Below are 23,103 nucleotides of genomic sequence, written 5' to 3' on the forward strand. Positions count from 1 at the left end.
TTATGCTGCAGCATTTGACAAAGGGTTGGTTTCCTCTAATTCAGTTATTGGAGTGTTCTGCACCAGTGTACGGTTATGGTCTCATTTAATTTGTTGCTTTTTGTTTATTGTCATCCTTGTCATATGCTGCCTTATGCATGCCTGGGCAACTATCATATTGTTGCCATACAGTGTTGGTTATATGGTATAGATCTGCAAAACACTTGGCAAACATCAACCAAATATCAGATTTTTCTAGTGTTTCCATTTATCACAGCACTTGACTTGAAGAGACACCATCCATCACCTTACACATACGGAAAGAGTTTAAAGCGTTGCCTGTGTTGGCTCCCAGCTCTTGCTACTTTTGCAGCTGGCAAGAATACCTTGGGCTTCAGAGTATAGAGAAGCATATAACTGGTCTTAAAGCCTTAGCACTGCCAATTGACTAGAGGAGTGATGTCACCACTTTCCTAGTTCTCTGACAGAACCAATCTCAGCACTACAGAGAGGTAAAAAGCTGGAAGGGAGCACAGATCTGGCTAATGGAGCTCCTACTCTTACCTGTAGCAGCCCCTCAACACCAGGTGTAAATCAAATTCAATCCAGGTCTAATGGACAAAGCTCCTGACATTTCTGTATGTTGGAACTTGCTGTCAAGCCTCCCCCATCCTCCAACACCCACTGCAGTAAGCTGTGAGGAGCAGGCCAGCTTTGGAACTATTGGCAGATTTTTCTGCTTAGGAAACTGGCAAGCAAAGGCATCTCTAGCAGGTTTTTTTTCAAAATGTTATTTAAAACATTTTCCTCAAAAAAATACTCTATAAAATACTGGTCCTGAAGGTATAGTGTGTGTGTGATACCTTTGATATGAGGGAAAATCTGCAGCCTTGCCTAATGTATTAAAGGTTTAGTAGGGCAAAAGATCTTTTGGGCCCCACTTCCCCTGTCGTTCACAGGAGTGCACTTTGTTCAGCACTCCTGTCAACACAGGACCGCACCAGCCAAGCAGATACTGGCTGGAAAAAGCGCCCAGAGGCGATTCAGTTTGCATGCGTTGCGCTATACAAGTCATTCATTCATTCAACCGTATTTAGCCTACAGTGTGCTGAAGACCGCTGTCTGCTGATGTCACTCACCTGGTCCAAACTCTGGAGAGATCGCAACTTTGTCAGAATTCACCCAAATACCTGGACTGGCAGCTGGCTCAACCTCTTGGCACACCAATGAGAGCCTGAGCCAGCAGCTCCCGCTCCCTCCACAGCCCAGCACTCCTGCGAGTGCAGGAGGGGCAGAGAAGAGCCATTGACTGACAGTCACCAGCTTTCAGCTCACTGAAGACTGAGAACCCCATACTTCTCTTTTTAATTTGTGAACACTCGTCGGGTGTTTCTTAAAGTCCAACTTCAGTCAAAACGTAGGTAAAAATCTATCCAGCTAGCGATTTTTTTTATTTTTTTTAAATCTTTTCCTCCCTATACAAAATCCTGATCATGTTTTCACACATTTTGTTGGTTATTACATAACATGCTGTGCAAGTGCTGTCGTTATATTTAACATATTTTCTGTATAATGCGACATTTTTGGATGTTGTAAAACTAAATATTTGTTTACTCTTAAGAGCTCATCGTTGGATGTCAGTGGCTTACACAAAAGCAGAGACAGTACTTCCAGGAGGAGAGATCTTGTGGTGTGTACTTATAGCAAGCATTGCAGTGTGCAAACACCTTAGGCTTCATTTATATACTTTGTGACCATGCATGTTGTAAGTTGAGTTTGGTGGTCAAAATATAAATCTCATTCAAACTGACTTTTTTTTACTCGATAGAGACATAAAATGGATGGCCGGATATTTTAATGCATTTTTATTGAAAGGCAACTGTAGCATGCTGCACGGAAAACTCTTAATATGTGCTTTTGTGGATTTCGCCATAGAAGTTGCTATATGCACGTTCACATTGATTCGATTGTGCTTATAAGATGGAAAACTAATATATCTATCCTAACACTTGCTGTGGTAAATGGCATCTGGAGAATAAAATTTGATTGCTAACTATGAAGCAGTAAAAAAGTTATTTTTTTCAGATAACTTGATTGATAACGTCAACTGACGTCCTCTGAGTTCTGATAGATGGTTAAATGTACATCTTTTTCATTTGTTGAAGGACACAGTAAAGATATAAAAGATTAGGAGTAGGACACAATGCACAAAAAAAGTACAGCCTAGGTACAATCCTCTGCTGGTGTACCAACCCCCTATCTACTAGAGGCAGCTCAACCTTAAAGGGGTTGTAAAGGTTTGTTTTTAATTTTCTAAATAGGTTCCTTTAAGCTAGTGCATTGTTGGTTCACTAACCTTTTCCTTCAATTTCCCTTCTAAATGTGTTTTTTTTTTCTTTTGTTTTCTTTGTCTGAATTTCCTGTTCCTCCTCAGTAAGCTGTTCTGGCTGACTAACCTCCAACCAGAATAGCTCGGATGATGGGGGCAAGCTTACTGAGGAGAAACAGGAAGTGCGAGATTCAGACAAAGAAAAAAAACATTTAGAAGGGAAATCGAAGGAAAAGGTAAGTGAACCAACAATGCACTAGCTTAAAGGAACCTATTTAGAAAAAAAAATGAACCTTTACAATCCCTTTTAAGCTGAGCAAACATGGATCGAATTTCGGCTAGTTCAGCAGGGACGTATGGCTATTGTGGCTGAAAAGATGCATCTTCATCCACCCTGTTGGAAAATGTATACAAAATTCACACAACAAGCTATACCCTGCTGCCCTGATCAGTGTATTCTGATGGGAAAGTCTCCTAGCTGTCAGAATACATAGCATTCGAGTCTGTTTTTTTTTTTTTTTTTTTTTAATAAACCCGCTGGTTGGACATAGGAAGACAGGTTGTCTTTAGAGATCTACTTTCAATGGCCCTCGGCCTCCTAGTCTCTTTTTTTCCACCTCTATACAGATGTGTTATGCATGCCTCTCCTCCAGTCAAACCTTTAATGTGACCATTAGACCACATTTTAGTGTTTTTTTTTTTTTTTACTGCCATTTATTGCTTTGCAAAAAGTGGTATTTTTGGTGGCCGTCGACTCGGCTTGATGGGTTTCTGAGTTGACAGTCTTGTCTGGTCTCTTTTGATTTGGCACAAGAACGAGGTAATTCTTTGCCTAGTGCTTTCTCTTTTGCTTAAGGTGGTGTCCGCTTTTCATCTTAATTAGGAAATCATCCTCTTGCCTCCTGTCTGCCTTCTCTGAAGGACATGGCACAGTGTAGATGTTTTATCTACAGTGTGTAAAGGAAAGAAAATCATCCCTTTTTAAAATCACGATTTGTTGCTTTGCAGTCTGAAATGAAGACGAACACAGTTTTTTTTTTTTTTTTTATCCAGTTGTATTTACTCCGTGCAACATATAACATCCAAGTGGAAGACATAACACCCACATGTCAGAAAAAATAAAGAAAATTCAGAAGCAGAATCAGAGTTGAAAAAGGATCACCCCCTGCTTAAAATTACTTGTAAACTCAATCAGGTATAGCTAATCGCCACCTTACCTTCTCCTGGCATACAAAGCCATTTGACTTTCAGCTGTGGCCATTTCGATTAGCTCAGCATGAGAAGTGCTTTCCTGGAGCATTCCAGTACCTGGTAGTACAATTGAAGTAAACAATCAGCTATGGGTGGCAAGGCTCTCTCAAAGATAAAGTTGTTAACGAACACAAGTCAAGAGATTTGCACACAAAAAAAAATTCAAAGTCTTTAAAAGAGAAGTATAGTTTTTTGGGCTAGTTTATACTTACCTAGGTGGATGCAGCATCGCTGTCTCTGCACTGAGAACCGAGCCACCAAACACCACACTCCTCCCCGAGCAGAGCGATGCTGACTGTCATTCAGCATCCCTTCTGCTCTATTTCTCAGTGCTCATTGGAGCGCTGAGCCATGGAGGGGCGGGGAGCAGCCATCTCAGCGGCTGACTTGGAAGTCGTGATGACTTGCTGCCTCAACTGATGGCAGTGACGTCAGCGGAGAGTGGACTACAGACCGCTCTCTGCTAAAAACGGGTCACAGGAGTGCAAAACTAATTGCACTACTGTGACCCTTAGGAGAAGCCCAGCCTAAAAAGCTCAGGCTGGACTTCTCCTTTAACAGTGCCTAGAAACACGGTGAAGTCTGTTATTAAGAAGTGGAAGGTATTTGGTACATCACAGACCCTTCCTGGATCAGGATGTCCAAAATGGCTGAGAGAGTCAGGAGGACACTGGTCAGAGAGGCTACCAAGAGGCCTACAGCAACTCTGAAGCAGTTGCAGGAATTTATTATAAGACTGGTCATTGTGTGCATTTGACCACACTATCACAACTTCTCCACAAATGTGGCTTGTATGGAAGGATTGCAAGAAAAAAGCCACTCCTCGAGAAGGGCCACTTGGTAAAGGGTGTTGTGGTCAGATGAAACTAAAATGTTATTATTTTGCCTCAACACTGATATGTCTGGCACAGATCCAATACAGCTCACTATCAAAATAACACCATTGCTACAGTAAAGCATGGAGGTGGTAATATCCTGTTATGGGGGTGTTTCTCTGCAGCAGGGACTGGAGCACTTGTCGGGATCGAAGGAAAAATGGACAGGTCAAATTCTTGAGGATAATCTGCTGCCTTTTGCCAGAAAGTTGTCAATGGGAAGCAAAAATGTCCACGCAGTGGTTGAAGGAGAAAAACCGGTGACTTAGGCCCCTTTCACATGGGGTGGATCAGTGATGATCTGCCCCGTGAACCTCCGCTTGCTCAACGGGGATCGCTCCGTTGATCCCCGCTGAGCCGGCGGATGACAGGGTGGTCCCCGCACACGTGCAGGGACTGCCCTGTCTTTTCTCCGCTCTCCCCTATGGGGGGGTCGGATGAACACAGACCGTATGTCAGTGTTCACCCAATCCGCCAGACGGATGGAAAAGTAGGTTTTTCCTCCGTCACACTTTGGCGGATCGGAGCGAGTCGGATGTCAGCGGGCATGTCACCGCTGACATCCGCGGCTCCATAGAGGAGCACGGAGCGCCCGTTCAGGTCCGCAAAAAAAACTGTCAGGCGGAGCTGAACGGACCGCCCGTGTGAAAGAGCCCCCAGTCTTTGCATGACTTAGTCAGAGCCTAGACTTAAACCCCCATTGAAAATCTGTGGAATAACTCGAAGATTGCAGTCCACAAATAGTCACTATCAAATATAACGTAATTCAAGCAGCTCTGCAAAGAAGAGTGGGCAAATATTTCAAAGTCTAGATGTGCAAAGTTAGTAGAGACCTATCCCAACAGACTAAGGGCTGTAATTAAAGCAAAAGGTGGTTTAACAAAATACTTATTTTTCTTTATCGTTACATCACGGGACACAGAGCGGCATTCATTACTATATGGGTTATATGGAGTACCTTCAGGTGATAGACACTGGCAATCTCAAACAGGAAATGCCCCTCCCTATATAACCCCCTCCCATAGGAGGAGTACCTCAGTTTTTTACGCCAGTGTCTTAGGTGTTAGTCATGGTTTAGCTTGCCTCCGCATCCTTGGGATTAGGTGAGCTAACCGGTTCTGTCCAAAAAAGCCTCAGCGCTAAAGTGGTCAGTAACCGGACCCCAAACCCTTGGGGTATAGCCCATAATGCTTTTCTTTTTAGAGAGCTGGACCCTGGGCCCAGAACTTAGAAACCTTTGGGTGCCTAATGTTTTCTGTTGCCAGAGTGCTATATGGGCCCAGGACAGTGGATCCTTCATAGGAACCCAGGGCCTGAAGGTCTAGACATCCCCACCGAGATGGGGGAAGATTGGGCCTCTTGCATGGCAAAGTCCTGCGGCATGGAGCAGGTAAGTGAGGGGAAAACTTGCGGAACTTGGTTCTTAGCAGGTTTTTTCTGGGGGGTCACAGGGGACATGCCTAAAGTTATGCACTGCATCTGGCAAACCAGTCACATATCATAAAGATAGGATGGCTCTATATGTATTATTCCCCATAAGATGTGACCTCCCTTGTAGTGTTGGAAAAGCATTGAGTGGGGCCTGTGTATAAAGTGTATATGTGTGTCAGAGAGCTGTGCTTACCTGCAAGCCTCCAGGCGATGCTCCATTCAGTCTTCCTCCTCAGAGCCTGCAAAGCAGGCAAAACGCTGACCTCCTCGTGGTTCCAGGCTGCAGGCTGCAGTTTGCTGGAGCAGAGAGGCTCCCTTCCCCCCAACCCCCCCTCCCCCCCCCCCCTGTCGGGAGGGGCATTTCCTGTTTGAGATTGCTGGGGGGGAAGGGCGGGTCAGTGGCTTAAGGAAGGGGCGGCCCTTCCTTGTTTGTTCCATATAGCTCATTCAATACTTTGGAACTGGGGAGGAAAGACCAGAACGGCAAGCACGGGGCGCCGAGGACACACAGTGGCCAGAAAGAATATTGCAGTCTTCAGAAAACTGTTTTCAAGCCTAGGAATAGGCTGTTTCTTTTCCATCTCATAGTTTTTCTTGCAATACTACTCAGGGGGACAGAATGTTTTTTCTTTCCTAGATTTGGAAAAAAAAAAAAAGAAAAAAAAAAAAAAAGTGTCATCTAGGGGAGAGGAAGCATTTTTTATCCCCCAAACAGGTGTTTGGGCATTTAACTATTTATAAGTCCCAGGTACCAATAAGTAGCAGGTGTACCTCGGTATTGTACCATGGCATCAAAAAACAAGTCAGAGGGTACAAGAGGTGGGGATTCCCCCAGAGAGTCTGAGGTCTCGGACAAAGCTATGCCGCTGCTTTCCCCACAGGGAGCCTTGGGGCCATCGGGATCTGGGGCTGGAGCTGACGCGAGTCAGTCCAACCCTAAGATGGTCACGGAGGAGGTATTACTCGCCTCTTTAAAAGAGATGCAGAAAAGCATGGGAAAAATGATAGCCGCAGCTATGCGGGGCAGTAAGCGGAATAGATCTCCGTCGCCCGAGCGCGGACCCTCAGAGGAGGAGGTCCTTTCCTCAGGGGAATTGGACGACCTCTTGGACAAGGACCAAGTAGGTTCAGGGATCGAGGATCCGGATACAGAGGAGTCTGGGGCAGTCTCCCTGAGGGAGAGCTGGTGGATTCAAGGATTGTCGGACTTGGTCCATAAGGCATTCAACTTGCCAGTACCAGATCTCCAGGTATCGACGGTTTCAGCTTTGGGCTCACTGAGGGCGCCTCAAAGCAATGCTGTGTTTCCGATCCATCCTCTATTAGAGGGAGTTTTGTTCCAAGATTGGAACAAGCCAGATAAGATCTTCTTACCACCTAAAAGATTCTCTGTCCTATATCCTATGGAAGATAAATTTTCCAAAAGATGGGCTACTCCTGCAGTGGACGCAGCCATCTCATGTGTTAACAAATCGTTAACATGCCCTGTAGAAAACATACAGGTGTTCAAGGATCCAGTTGATAAGCGCTTGGAAGCACTACTTAAGAACTCCTTCACTGCTGCAGGGGCAGTAGTACAGCCAGCTGTGGCCGCGATTGGGGTTGCTCAAGCATTATCGGATCAATTTAAGCAGATGCTTAAACTTATTCCTGCTCAGCAGGCAGAAGAATTTTCGGATGTCCCTAAGGCCATATGTTTTACGGTAGACGCAATCAAGGATTCTATCCAGCAAGCGTCACGTTTATCGTTATCCCTTATCCATATGAGAAGACTCTTATGGTTAAAAAGCTGGGAGGCTGAGCCCCCATGCAAGAAGCTCCTGGTAGGGTTCCCCTTCCATGGAGGACGACTCTTCGGAGAAGACCTAGATAAATACATTCAGACCATTTCAAACGGCAAGAGTACTCTCTTGCCAACTAAGAAGAAGGTTCAGGGGCCTGCGTTTAAACGACAGTATTCCCCTGGGCAGGGGCCCTCTAATACTAAGCAGTATCGACGGCCTCCTGCAAAAGCAAGCTTCGGCTTCAACAGCAGATCACAAGGACAGGCTGTTAGAGGCAAAAGGCAGTGGTTTCGCAAACCAGCAAAACCAGCCCCCAAGCCAACCTTATGAAGGGGCGCCCCCACCCACGAAGGTGGGGGGAAGGCTGCGACTCTTTTCAGAGATTTGGGAAGCCAGCATTCCCGACGAGTGGGTACGGTCTTCCGTGGCCACAGGCTACAAACTAGATTTCCTAAGGTTTCCTCCTCCTCATTTCCAGGAGTCGAGGATTCCAAACGATCCGGAGAAGGGAGCCGCATTAAGATCGGCATTAGATCATCTACTTTCCCAGGAAGTAATAGTAGAGGTACCAGTCCTGGAACAGGGGCTGGGCTTCTACTCCAACCTATTCATCATCCCAAAGGCCAATGGAGATGTCAGGCCAATTTTGGACCTAAAGATGGTAAATGCATACCTAAAGGTCCGCTCATTTCGGATGGAATCCGTGCGGTCAGCAGCTGCCACACTCCAAAGGGACGACTTCATGGCGTCCATAGACATAAAGGATGCCTACCTTCATGTTCCAATTTATCAGCCACATCAAAGATATCTACGCTTCATGGTGGCTTCACGTCATTTCCAATTCGTGGCGCTTCCCTTCGGGTTGGCTACGGCCCCCCGGGTGTTCACGAAGGTCCTAGCTCCAATCCTAGCCAAGCTAAGGATCCAAGGGGTCACGATCCTAGCATACCTGGACGACCTCCTAGTCATAGATCACTCGTCTCCCGGCTGGGAGCGAGCAGTGGCCCTCATGGTCCAATACCTCGAGAGGTTCGGCTGGGTCCTAAATCGAGAAAAGTCATCCTACTGGTTCTAAGCAAAAAGGAACCGACTATTCGCCTAAGTATGAGGTTACTAGGCAAGATGGTGGCCACATTCGAGGCGGTACCATACGCCCAGAGCCACACTCGCATCCTGCAGGCAGCCATTCTGTCAGCATGGAGCAGAAGGCCACAGGCCTTGGATATCCCGTTGCCGCTCTCATCAAGAGTCCGACAAAGTCTGTGTTGGTGGTTAGACCCTCAGAATCTACTGAAGGGGAAGTCTTTCAGCCCAGTGGCTTGGAAGATAGTGACCACAGACGCCAGCCTGACGGGCTGGGGAGCAATTTTGGATGGTTGCACTCGCCAAGGTACTTGGGCAAAGCTAGAGAAGCAGTTGCCCATCAACATCTTGGAGCTCAGAGCTGCTCGACTAGCCCTCAGGGCTTGGACGTCAAAATTGCAGGGGTTCCCGGTGAGAATTCAATCAGACAATGCCACGGCCGTGGCATACATAAATCACCAAGGGGGAACCAGGAGTCAAGCCGCTCAGAGAGAGGTGAGCTTGATTCTCCTATGGGCAGAGGCTCATGTGCCCTGCATATCGGCAATATTTATTCCAGGAGTGGACAACTTTCAGGCGGACTTCTTAAGCCGCCAGACTCTATGGCCGGGGGAATGTTCTCTGCATCCACAAGTCTTTCAAGCACTCTGCCAAAGATGGGGAGTGCCGGACGTGGATATCATGGCATCGAGACTCAACAAGAAGCTAGACGGGTTCATGTCCCGCTCAAGGGATCCGATGGCCTGCGGAACCGATGCGCTGGTTTGCCCTTGGCATCAGTTCAAACTGCTTTATGCGTTTCCCCCGCTCCAGTTACTACCCCGCCTGCTGCGCAGGATCCGGGTGGAGCACATACCAGTTATCCTGGTAGCTCCAGCATGGCCCAGAAGGGCATGGTACTCACTAATCCTAAGGATGGTAGTGGGAGACCCTTGGACTCTGCCTCTAAGGCCAGACCTGCTATCGCAAGGTCCGATCCTCCACCCTGCCTTACGGCATCTAGATTTGACGGCCTGGAGGCTGAATCCCTGATTCTCAGGGGTAGAGGTCTGTCTCAGAAAGTAATCTCTACCCTAATCAGAGCCAGGAAACCGGTCTCTAGGGTGATTTATCACAGGGTCTGGAAGGCCTATGTAGGCTGGTGTGAGTCCAAACTTTGGCTTCCTCGCAAGTTCACCATCGATAGAGTTTTAAGTTTTCTCCAGCTAGGAGTGGATAAGGGATTGGCATTAAGCACAATCAAGGGACAGATCTCAGCTCTGTCAGTGTGGTTTCAGCGGCCGCTGGCCACCCACTCGCTGGTTAAGACCTTCCTTCAAGGGGTCTTACGTATTAAACCTCCTGTTAAATCCCCGCTTTGTCCGTGGGATTTAAATCTTGTTCTGTCAAGTTTACAGAAACAACCGTTTGAGCCGTTGGCTGAAATTCCTTTGGTTTTACTGACAAGGAAGTTAGTATTTTTGGTCGCCATAGTTTCCGCAAGAAGAGTATCGGAACTGGCGGCCTTATCCTGTAAGGAACCATATCTTATTTTTCATAAGGACAGGGTCGTCCTACGCCCTCATCCTTCCTTCCTACCGAAGGTTATATCCAGTTTTCATTTGAACCAGGATTTGGTATTACCATCCTTCTTCCCTAAACCTACTTCCAGAAAGGAAGGGTTGCTGCATACCTTGGATATTGTCAGGGCCATGAAGGCCTATCTTAAAGCTACAAAGAAGATCCGGAAAACAGATGTGCTGTTCATTTTACCGGATGGGCCCAAGAAGGGGCAGGCAGCTGCAAAGTCCACCATTTCTAGGTGGATTAAGCAATTAATCACTCAGGCCTACGGCTTGAAGGGGTTGCCTCCTCCAGTATCATTAAAGGCTCATTCTACTAGAGCCAGGGGCGCCTCCTGGGCAGCACACCACCAGATCTCTATGGCTCAAGTTTGCAAGGCGGCAACCTGGTCTTCTGTCCACACATTTACAAAATTCTACAAGTTGGACGTAAGAAGGAATACTGATACTGCCTTCGGGCAGGCAGTGCTGCAGGCTGCAGTTTGAGACCCTCGGATTCCGGGGGCTCCTCTTTTTTTGAGTTAAATTTAAAATTTAAGATTATTTTTCTCAACTAAGTTGGATTTATTATGATTTGAGTATATCTCTAAATTAAATCCTTTTGTCTTGGAGATGTTCTCCCTCCCCTCATTGTAAGCATTGCTTTGGGACATCCCATATAGTAATGAATGCCGCTCTGTGTCCCGTGATGTAACGATAAAGAAAAAGAGATTTTTAATACAGCTTACCTGTAAAATCTTTTTCTTGGAGTACATCACGGGACACAGAGCTCCCACCCCTCTTTTGGGGACCATTTTGGGAGGCATACTGCTTGCTACAAAACTGAGGTACTCCTCCTATGGGAGGGGGTTATATAGGGAGGGGCATTTCCTGTTTGAGATTGCCAGTGTCTATCACCTGAAGGTACTCCATATAACCCATATAGTAATGAATGCCGCTCTGTGTCCCGTGATGTACTCCAAGAAAAAGATTTTACAGGTAAGCTGTATTAAAAATCTCTTTTTTCTAACTCGGTAATAGTTTTTTTTACATTTCTTCTTTTTTTTTTTTTTGTCTTTCACTTGGATGTTATAAGTTGCACTTATAAATACAGCTGGATAAAACAAACTTTACAATAGCCAATGTATGACCATTTATTCTCCATTTACCTCTTTGTGATTTACTGAGCTTCCTCTAGAACAGTGATGGCGAACCTTGGCACCCCAGATGTTTTGGAACTACATTTCCCATGATGCTCATCCACTCTGCAGTGTAGTGGAGCATCATGGGAAATGTAGTTCCAAAACATCTGGGGTGCCGAGGTTCGCCATCACTGCTCTAGAAGATAGTGCATTGGGCCAACTATAGAGCGCCCCCTGACCACCAAAAAAAAACACGGCTGTGGTTTTGTGCATACTACCCTACTTCTGCAGGTGGTCTTCTAGCGCTCTGATGTGTCCTTGAATATGTGAAGATAAAAAGATTTTATGAGCAAGAAATTCTAACATTAACTTTGTGTGCCTGGATTTTCTAATGGGTTTTAGGCAAGCTCGAATTGTAACTGCTGATCGTTTCATTTTTTGCAAAAATGTTTGTAAACCAATAATATAGATTTGTTTGGAGCTGAATTTTGGATGCGTTATGCTTTTTCAATCTGTCTTTTATCTTTTTTTTTATTTTATTTTTTTTAAACTATTTTCTCCACTTCTTTTTTTTTTTTTTTTTTTATTATGTGAAGTCTGACATTTTAAAAGATAGATCTTCGAAGTCAAGCAGATACGGAACAGATGTATGTACCAGTCTAAAGTGCTGTTTCATGTCTAATATTGGCATTTTTTTAAGCACAGCACATAACAATAATTGCCTTCATAAAATTAATTTTTGCTTTGCTGTGCTTCTGATATTTTTGTTTGTGGTATTTAGTAATTTTTATACAGCTTTGGAAAAAAAGGGGAAAAGTACAGTAGATGTTGGCAATGGAAAATGGCATAATTCAATTATTCAAGAGTTGTTGTTTTTTTTTTTTTTTTTTAATCCTGCTTCTGTCACCATTGTCAAAGCCTTCAGAGCCCTGCAAAATCTTTTTTCCAGTGTTGCTGCTAAGTGCTTCTGGTAATTCTGAGGACCGCCATAGTGGTGTGCAGTAGAAGTACCGTAGAACAACCTGGAATTTGGTTTGAAAAGAGTGGCCTAACTGTTATACATGGGTAATGTTGACCCTTGTAAAGCCCAGCCCCTCTAGACTTTGAAGTGTTTTTTTGCTTTGGTTACTTTGCGTTATAAGCAAGGAAGCTCAGACCTCTGCAGTGTAAATGTGCTTCTGCCACACACAAATGCTGAACATAGAAACTGCTACAATTAAAGAAAGAACAATATAATGCTGGTAGATAAAAATACAACAAACTAAATGCTACCTACTTCCTAGCAAATAAGCATAAATTATGGTCTGTTAACAGTCGTGTGCGTTCATGATCTACATGGGCAACAAGGACCCAGGCTTTATCTATACGCAGTTGCTGGAGATCAGGCAAAAGCATCATCAGGTATAGCTTCTTCTGGCTGTACAGATCTTCATTGGTGTTAGGTCATTTTGGAGTCCCCTTGTTAGATTATGACATTGCCCTTTTATTTGGATAATTTACCATCCCCCTCAGGGGTGTGGCCCCTTTCGCAATACTGAGTTTCAATAGGATAAACATTCTCCAATTTCGCCCTCTAGATGACACTTTTGTATTAAATTTGCCATAGGTCATATATGCTGGAAGGTCAAGCTATTGTTTGACCACAGTTACAGAACAATAGACTGATCAAGCTGTCAAATGAAATACAACAATGGTACCAATGTTACCATTGTATCCAGTGGCATTTGTTTGAGAAGTCCACTCAAACATTCAAAGTAACCTAATTTTTGTTGCAAAGATAAACTGCTAAACAGATTCTTCCATATATAGCTGTGGCCAAAAGTTTTGAAAATGAAAAAATATAAATTTGCACAAAGTCTGCTGATACAGTATTTTTAGATCATTTTTGTCAGATGCTACTATGGTATACTTGGTATAATTACAAACATTTCAACAATGTCAAAGGCTTTTATTGACCATTGCATTAGGTTTACGAAAAGAGTCCATATTTGCAGTGTTGAGCCTTCTTTTTCAAGACCTGTGCATTTCGCATTGGTATGCTTTTCAATCAACTTCTGGGCCTAATCCTGACTGATGGCAGCCCATTCTTGCATAATCAATGCTTGGAGTTTGTCAAAGGTTTTTTTTTTTTTTTCACCCGCCTCTTGAGGAATGACCAAGTTCTCATTGGGATTAAGGTCTGGGGAGTTTCCTGGCCATGGACCCAAAATGTCCATGTTTTGTTCCCCAAGCCACTTGGTTATCACTCTTGCCTTATGGCAAGGTGCTCCATCATGCTGGAAAAGGCATTGTTCGTCACCAAACTGTTCTTGGATGTTTGGAAGAAGTTTCTCTCTGAGGATGTTTTTGTATCATTCTTCATGGCTGTGAGTGAGCCCACTCCCTTGGCTGAGAAGCAACCCTACACATGAATGGTCCCTGGATGCTTTATTATTGGCATGACTGATGGTAGCACACACCTTTTCTTCTCTGGACAAGTTTTTTTCCGGATGCCCCAAACAATCGGAAAGGGGATTCATCAGAGAAAATGACTTTACCCCAGTCCTCAGCAGTCCAATCCCTGTGTCTTTTGTAGAATATTAGTCTGTCCCTGATGTTTTTTCTGGAGAGAAGTGGCTTCTTTGTTGCCCTTCTTGCCCCCAGGCCATCCTCCAAAAGTTTTTGCCTTACTGTGCATGCAGATGAGAAAGCTCATCCTGAGAAAGCTCTTCACTGGTGGTGCCCTGATCCCGCAGCTAAATCAACTTTAGGAGACGTCCCTGGCGCTTGCTGGACTTTCTTGTGCGCCCTGAAGCCTTCTTCACAAATGCGGTGGTAATGTTGTGTTTTTTTATTTATTTTTTTATTATGGGATTAAGTTCATTTTCATGGCTAAGAGGGACTTTGCAATTCATCAGATAGCTCTTCATAACATTCTGTAGTATATGCAAATTGCCATCATAAAAACTGAGGCAGCAGACTTTGTAAAAGTTAATGTGTCCTTCTCAAAACTTTTGGCCATTGTTATACAGTAAAGTCTGAGTGTAAAATCATAATACAGAATACTTAATATTTATATCAAACACAACACATGGCATCGGGAAACCCCTACTGGTGTAAATATTTAATTCCAAGATACTTTTAACCTGTAAAAAAAAAAGCAATGTGTTGGAAGAATAGGAGTCTGCTCATGGTATTTGTTTAGTTGCCCAGTGTTTTTTAACATTAGTGGTGTTTTTAATTAGGAGAGTCATGTACATCAAATTCATCATATTGCTTAAAGTGTTTGTTAACCTAAAAAACAAAATTGATCTCGTCCCCTTAAAGCATGTTATACAGCACAATGCTTGTGCTGTGCAATTTGGTCCCCTGTATTACCTGGCTGATCCTACCTGGCTATACCCTCCTCCCTGTAAACTGACCACAGTATATCGTGGCTGCTGAGCTCTGACACTGTGGTCAGTTTACACACCTCCATCGTCCACAGCCCTGCTCTGTCCTGTGTCTCTCTCTGTCCCCGTCCCCCTCCCCTCTTTGCCTGTCGGCTCTGTCCACTACACAATCCTCCCCTCTTGCTGCTGTACTAAGATCATGCCATCCCCTCAGTTATATTAAGCTATGTGTCTCGGTGCCTGAGCTCTATACCGTTAGAGTGGCTCCCGGCGCTCACGTGACTCCTCGAATCTCTCTTCTCTCTCCTCCCTGTCTGACGTCGGCGGCAGTGGTCGGCCCACCCCCTATAGCTGTCAGAGGAGAGAGCCGAGGAGTCACGTGAACGCCGGGACCGAGGGGATGTCATGATCCTAGTAAAGTGAGTTAACAACCACTTTTTATTTTAATTCAGCTTCACTGTTTTTGGGACATATATATGGATTTTTTTATAGGAACTTTTTTTTTTTGCCTGGAAAAATACTGACCCTTGCAAACGAAGGCAATTAGTACTTCTCTGGTCAGTTAGCGCTAAATTTACTCGCTTGTGGTGAGTAAAGAATCTTCAGTATTTGACGCATCACAGGTTTACAGGCGTTCAGTCTTCACTATGTACTTTAATTCCGCCTGCTGGTTGCTAAGTTCCTATGAGAGACATTAGTAATGCAGCAGCCTATCAGGAGGAACCACAGCGCTCATTGGGCCAGGTATCCCAAAACATTGTCAAATGAAGATTCTTCAACTGCCATAGCTTTTGGAGATACTTACTCCTGACTGCCAGTATATAAGTAATAAAGGGTTTCTTTCCAGGGACCACAGTTTTTGTGGCTATTTGAGGACTGCAAAAATACTGAAATGCATTGCGTAGGGTGTGTGTCCCTTAGACAACTTAGGCATTTCTAATTGAAATTAGGTTTAATATTTTACAAGCCTTGTTTTATTTTAATAAATTTTGACCTATGATCAGATTTAATAAAAATTTTAAGCAAACTATGCACATTACTGTTTCAACTTTAATGTAGGAATGTATTTTGCTGACTTATTAAATGCAACCACTGTGTTTTCGACTCTGGAGATTGCTTACAGAAAGCTTATTTTTTAAAATAGACATAGCTCATGAGAAATATTAGGAGGGGGAGGCGACCCATTGAATTAAAGCTATAATAGAAGCCTTTTTACTGACTCATGAGGTTGATCATGTGCGGCTTTGTGCCAGTGCTTACTCATATCCATTTGCTTCTGGTGGATGATGGATAGCAGGGTGTGTCGTGTTTTGGGTTTCCTGCTCTGGCCAGCCAGTGATCTGTGCCAGCTTTATTGTTCTTTGGTGTAGATGCAATTATGTTTTAGTTGTTGCACATTAACATCAAGCTAATCAATCTATGGCTTTAAATGCTGTGTACATATTTTTAAATTCCAATACACCGTTCACTAAAACCGACAAACACAGCTTTATATTGATAATGTCCGTTGCTTTCATAGCTCTTTCCCTCCCCAGTTTAGGGGTTAAATCATAATACAAACAATACATATTTTTGGCCTGTATAATCCCAGCTGTGTTACATTTGTTGCTCATGTCTTTTATTTTCAGCAGACCTCAGATAACCAACTATACATTTTAGTTGTTTTCTTGATTATTATAACTATACAAGGCACTTTGCTTTAGAGTATCTTTTACAATATCATCCCTAGCCTGTTTGAATTTCTGATGATTGTGCACTCCTGCGATCCATTTTAGACCTTTTTGGCTGTCATCGCAGAGCTAATCCAGGCTGGGAAAAGGTCCCGACCATATTGTTTGGGATCCACCAGAAGCCTGGATCGACAGCTAGCTCAACCTGAGCCAGCCCAACGTTCTAGTGAGCACTGGAGGGGCAGAGCAGAGAGTTGCTGATTGACAGTTACGGCTCTCTGCTCAGAGTGGAGAACTGTGTTTGCTCTGTTCTCACTACAGAGCCGGCGGGGGTCAGATGCAGCATCAGATTGATGCTGCATCCACCTAGGTAAGTATGATTTTTTTTTTTAAAACTAACGCAGCTACCATATTTAGGATTATCCAGTCGCAATATATTAAATGTACGTTTTTGTATTTAACCACTTGCTGCCGGCCGTATGACTTTGTACGTGGATGTATGTGTGAATCCCAATTGCCGGGAGGCCGTTTATTTACGGCCTCCGGCCACTGGGGGGGGGGCACACGTGCATGCCCGCCGCATCACTGAGAGGCTGATGCGCGTGCCTGACGACCGCGATGTCCGCCAGGCACCCGTGATCGGCGGTTACACCGACAAGGACGTGGATCTGTGTGTCTAAACGCACAGATCCACGTCCTGTCAGGAAGAGAGGAGACCGATCTGTGTCCCTTGTACATAGAGACACAGATCGGTCACCTCCCCTAGTCAGTCCCCTTCCCCCACAGTTATAAACACTATGCAGGGTACACATTTAACCCCTTCCTCGCCCCCACAGTTAACCCCTTCCATGCCAGTCACATTTATACAGTAATTAGTGCATATTTATAGCACTGATCGTAGTATAAATGTGAATGGTGCCAAAAATGTGTCAAAAGTGTACGATGTGTCCGCCATAATGTCACAGTCCCAATAAAAATTGCAGATCGCCGCCATTACTAGTAAAAAAAATATATATAATTCTGTCCCCTATTTTGTAGGCGCTATAACTTTTGCGCAAACCAGTCGCTTACTGCAATTTTTTTTTTTTTTTTTACCAAAAATATGTAGAAGAATACGTATCGGCCTAGACTGAGATTTTTTTTTAAATTGGGCTATTATAGCAACAAGTAAAAAATATTGTTTTTTTTTTTCAAAATTATTGCTCTTTTTTCGTTTATAGCGCAAAAAATAAAAACCGCAGAGTTGATCAAATACCACCAAAATAAAGCTCTATTTGTGGGGAAAAAAGGACGTCAATTTTGTTTGGGAGCCATGTCGCACGATGGCAATTGTCAGTTAAAGCGACGCAGTGCCGGAAGCTGAAATTTCACCTGGGCAAGGGCCCCCCTCCTGCCCAGGTGAAATTTCAGCTATATGTGCCCAGTAAGCAAGTGGTTAATACTGCTTTAATATATCATCCTTGGCCTGTTCTAAAGTCTGCTCAGTTTTCCAGAGTGTGTTTAAAGTGATAGTTAAAAAAAACACCCTTACTATATTTTCAGAACTTTAAATCTGAGATTTAGAGCCAATAGTTTATTTTTGAAGGAGACTGGAAATAAAGAGCACTTTTATATTTGATTAGCATAGAAGTCATGTAAAAGACATGTTTTCACTTGAACTCATTAAACGCCTGGACAAATGTCAGTGTCTAACTGAAAGTGTTATTTTTAGTTGCAGCAAATGTGAAATGCTCTCCTACAAATATTGTAAACTCATTAACCATACAGGAAAACTGCTGTTAGTTTTGCATATATATTATAAATGAAAAAGGAAAAACATGTCCCTAAATGTCCCCTGAAGTCAACTAAACAATCTGCACTTTACTTTTTTGATGCTATAAAAGGGGTTGTAAAGGTAAACATTTTTTTTCCCCTAAATAGCTTCCTTTACCTTAGTGCAGTCCTCCTTCACTTACCTCATCCTTCGATTTTGCTTTTAAATGTCCTTATTTCGTCTGAGAAATCCTCCCTTCCTGTTTTTCTGTCTGTAACTACACACAGTAATGCGAGGCTTTCTCCCTGGTGTGGAGAAAGCCTCTTAAGGGGGCTTTCTCCACTTGAAAGCCTCTTGAGGACGCCCACTAACACACAGCTCCTTTCTCTATCTGCAAAGTAGAGAGTGTCCTGACTTGCCTACTCGCCCCCTCCCCCCTCAAAAGGCTTTCTCCACTCCAGGGAGAAAGCCTTGCATTACTGTGTGTAGATAGACAGAAGAACAGGAAGTGATGATTTCTCCGAAGAAATGAGGACATTTAAAAGCAAAATGGAAGGATGAGGTAAGTGAAGGAAGACTGCAGTAAGGGTAAAGAAAGCTATTTAGGGATTTTTTTTTTACCTTTACAACCCCTTTAATGATTACAGCACCTATTGATTTGTTTTATTCTTCATTATCCTCCCTAATTTTTTGTTTTTCCTTTGTTATTTATGTCAGTATGACTTGCTGAAGGATTCCTCCAGGAGAAGCGTGCACTCTGTATGTAAAAATAAATTATGTGCATGGTGTGATGGCACTTTTACAACATGTGTTACTATGGAGTGGATTTATTTACATTAAATGAAATAACCTGCCATTAATTTGCCTGCAAGTGTGGTTATTCTCAATTTTGACAACCTCTAACTTCTTGATAAGAAGAGATTTTATTAGTGCCCTCTTAAAAGTAAGATAATGTTGATTAAAAAAATAAAAATACATCTCTTAGGAGATATTTTTAACTTTTATTATATGGTGCATTAGAAAAAAATATTTTTATTTTTTAGAATCATACCTACAACTCTTATGGAAGCAAGAATATATCTTCTAATTCTCACAAAGACTTACTGGTTGGTACCAAAAATAATTTTGGTGACATTTTTGGCATGTTTATTTTCTTGTATCTCAATATATTATGTTAGGGTAGATTAAAGCAGAGTTCCATCCACTTTTGTGGTGTGGTCTTAAACAAAAATGTTTTTTTATACTTACCAGAAATGGCTGTTACTAGGCAGATCGTCCTAATCTGCCTCTTTCTCGTCGGCAGTGAGGTTCTGTGTTCTTCTCCTCGCGTTGCCTCCTGGGAAATGGAGGTGCGTTGCCTTCTGGGACACACAGGATGGTGTACCCATTCACAAAGCGTCGCACATTCACGCATGCGCAGTAGGAAACAGGCAGTGAAGCCGCAAGTGAAGATGTTCCCCTTAGTGAGGATGGCAGCGCTGGGACCCGGTGCGAGGAACGGATTGGCCTCGGGCAGCCGACATCGAGGGCAACCTGGACAGCTAAGTGTGCTTATTAAAAGTCAGCAGCTACAGTGTTTGTGGCTGCTGACTTAATTTTTTTTTTTTTTTTACTGCCGGACCTCCGCTTTAAGTACGAAGTGTACTTCCATCCTAGCTCGACCCTGTCGCAGTACGTCATGTCCTCTTCTGCGGCGAGCCCTCCTACTTCACCCCTGCTGCCATCTGGGACCTGTGTGTGTCCCCCAAAAGACGAGCTAGCCATTCACAAAGCGCCTGAAGGCTCCACTGACGATTTCCCTTAGTTGGAATGGTGGCGCCTGCACCAGAGCTGGTGGGCGAATCGACCTCAGGGGGGGCGGCATCGCGGGCTCCCTGGACAGGTAAGTTTTCTTATTAAAAGTCAGCAGCTACAGTACTTGTAACTGCTGACAAAAAAAATATATTGTGGCTGGAACTCATAACTGCATAACTTACACAATTTATAATTTTTTGGACTGTACAATTGACATACAATTTTTTTTTTCTTATTTTGGGCTACTAAAACATTCCCTGCAGATTGTTTGGGAGAGGAACACTATTCGTTGTCCCTTGCTACGTTCTACCCAATTGCGTTGCTATTCAAAATATGTTGATGTGGAATAAAGCCGGCAATACATGAATCTCAATTTGAGCCTCCTATTGAGGTGGTTACAAGGAAACACACTAATGCCTCCTGGTTTTTGTATTTACATACTTATTTTGCATCCTGATTTTTATTTATTTTTTGGGCAAAAGGTTTGTAATTCGGCACTTGGCTTTGCAATACCTGCAAGGGAGTAGAGCTGAAAATTGGCGAGATGATCCTGCCCTCCGAGTCTCTGAAACATATACATTATTCAACCCACAATTTTCTTTCTCCCTTAAATTTAATGATAATTTTGGGTAGGATTTAGCCTTTTAGTACAAGTCTTCCAAGTTTTTGAACATTGACTTTGTACATCTTTGTGGATAAGGCTTTTCTAGCAGTTCCTTGCTATTAATTTATGTTTAGTTGCTGTAACCTGTGACTGGTAATATGCAAGCACGCACAGTAATGAATTTATGCTATTGAAGACACACCAGCATTTTAGTCAAGTGTTTTATGTTTTTCTTTCACCTCTTACAGAGTGGACTTTATCATGATCAGCGAAACTATAGCAGTCTTAAATATAGCAAACCCTCTTCCAGCTACCACACTCGGGTCTGTTAACGTTTCTTCACAGTTTTTTTTCTGCATGTTGTAAAAAGCTTACTAGCTGGGGTTAACTGTGGAGCAATTGTCCTGGCATGTCATTAGATGTAAGCATACACACAGTAGTATGTAACGTTGCCATACAAGGCCTGCAGATGTTGAAGTAGGAGGAAACTTCTGCAGCCAGCTGACTCTAAACAGGAAATACTGTGATTGCTGTTTCATAGAACTGAGAATTTTGTGTGTGTTCTGATCAACTTTATTTACTAAAATATCGGCTTTTTTATTTTTTTGTATCTAACATTTTTAGAGCTTTTCTTAGCCTTTATGATGAGCATTTATTCACTGGTTATTACATGTTTTACAGTGAATTATAAATGGCAAAAAAGCAAACCAGTGTTATGTTTTGCATGCAGTTTCACAATAGTTTAATTTTTTTCTTTTATATGTCCGTAAAGGTTTACATTTAATTGCTTAAGTATTTATTTATTTTCCCTTGTTAGTCGTCTTCTCTCTACAGTGAGCCGTCAGCCACTACTAGAAGCTACAGGGTTAGTACAAACTAGCTGGTTTTATGTCTGCACTGGATGGAGACAAGACGTGTATGTGTGCATGTCTGTCCTTATTTGTTACCATTTTTATGGTCATTTTAAAGCCTTTGAAGTTCTTGGTCTGTTTCGCAATATTGGTTGCAATCTGTTTTCTAAAAGCTGAGAGCAATCGCTTTCATATGCTTTACCAATTAGTTTTTTCATTGAAGTTCATCTGTGCTCACAAGCTCTCAAAAATGCATATTCTTATGTCATGAACAGTTCTGTTTAATGTGCCACTTACTAATTTAATGAAAGGTACAAGCTTGACTGAGAGTAAATTAGAAACTCTAAATGCTAAATATTTTTTCACAGACATCACCAAAGTTAAGTGCTACCTTGCCCCGAAGTTCAAGTTCGGTTAGTATTTGCAGTTTGCTTGAACTGTTTAGAGTAAATCACAAAATTAATTATTGGGGATATATATATACTGTATATAATATTTTTTAACTAAAACTCCTGTTAAGGTTTATACAGTTTGTCTATTACTTTGCTTTTAAACATGCTGTTATTTATTACACTTTAGTTAGTATTGCAGCTTACTGGTCCTTACATTTTTTTTATTCCCCCCCCCCAGTTTTTCTTTTTTGTAACCTGGTAATTTTGCCATTACCTCACTTCCTGTCCTAAAGTGACAATCATACTGAGCGCATTGGTACCCTAGGAAAGGACATGCGTTAAGACTACACATTTCTGTCATAATATTCCCTCTGTTGTCCAAGGGGGAAGGTTGATATGTAGTCTATAAAATTAGCAAGGATACTGGCGGGTTACAGGATTTCTGGATGGATGAACGGATATTTATCAGGCCCCTGTCAAACAGATGGGTTTAGGCGGCCATTTGACCCAGCATCAAAAATCCACACATTCTTGCTGCAGGGAACGACCAGGTTATGTGTCTGGGCTCAGACACCTGTCCCAAACCACAGCTAACCGCCCAGTGTGTATCTATATGAGAGTTGGGCTGAGCAGCCGCTGCTGATTGCATTACTTGGTCATTCCAGCAGCAAGAATCCGCACATTTTTGCCGCAGGAAACTGGCGGTTGCACCAACCCGGCTGGGTGAAAGAGGCCTTAGAGTTTACATAGACACTTTGAAAAATCTTTCTTAGTTTATATTTTTTAGATTAATTATATTCTCAATATAATTTTTGGATTTGAAACCTGACTAGCTAGACATTTAGAAATGGAAATTAAGAAAAGGTGCCTGTGCTGGTAAAGGTAGATTAAATCTAGAGTGCTGCATGATTTTAGCTGCATGGCAGTATGGGGCACGTAGCAGACGTTTTCATGCAGTGCCTAGAAGCGGTTTTTAACTAAATTCCTCTTTTCAATTTAGACATCACTCTATGGGGATGGCATTACTAATTTGTACAGTTCCCGAACTGTAAGTTTTCCTAGTTTGTTGATGCTGCAGTTTATATCCCAACATCCTAAAAGCATTCAGTAATTCTTAAGTGATTTTCTTTTCTGTGGTCACCCTGTCACCAGCCCTCTGAATATAGCTACCATTCGTCTAGAGCCAGCTCGACTAGAAACAGTCCTGTGGTGAGAGATCCCACTGCATGTTGTGTGTGTGTGTGTGTGTGTGT

At 43.0% G+C, this 23,103-nt stretch overlaps 1 protein-coding gene across 10 annotated transcripts in view; it reads left to right on the plus strand.

The window, feature by feature from the left end:
- Positions 1-23,103, plus strand: part of LRRFIP2 (LRR binding FLII interacting protein 2) — a 148,507-nt gene that overhangs the window by 51,971 nt on the left and 73,433 nt on the right. For 4 of the 10 annotated variants that reach the window (XM_040353285.1, XM_040353288.1, XM_040353286.1 and 1 more), the window contains exons 7-15: positions 1,601-1,669; positions 12,012-12,062; positions 18,927-18,968; positions 19,253-19,315; positions 20,856-20,930; positions 21,425-21,472; positions 21,827-21,871; positions 22,851-22,898; positions 23,003-23,059. The exons of 4 other annotated variants lie outside the window; for them this stretch is intronic. In XM_040353285.1, coding sequence (XP_040209219.1) covers positions 1,601-1,669; positions 12,012-12,062; positions 18,927-18,968; positions 19,253-19,315; positions 20,856-20,930; positions 21,425-21,472; positions 21,827-21,871; positions 22,851-22,898; positions 23,003-23,059 — 498 coding nt within the window. The remainder of the gene's footprint in view (positions 1-1,600; positions 1,670-12,011; positions 12,063-18,926; positions 18,969-19,252; positions 19,316-20,855; positions 20,931-21,424; positions 21,473-21,826; positions 21,872-22,850; positions 22,899-23,002; positions 23,060-23,103) is intronic. 2 more of the 10 variants (XM_040353295.1, XM_040353287.1) reach the window with 1 other exon arrangement.

This window comes from Rana temporaria, chromosome 5, assembly GCF_905171775.1.
Source record: "Rana temporaria chromosome 5, aRanTem1.1, whole genome shotgun sequence".
NCBI lineage: Eukaryota > Metazoa > Chordata > Amphibia > Anura > Ranidae > Rana > Rana temporaria.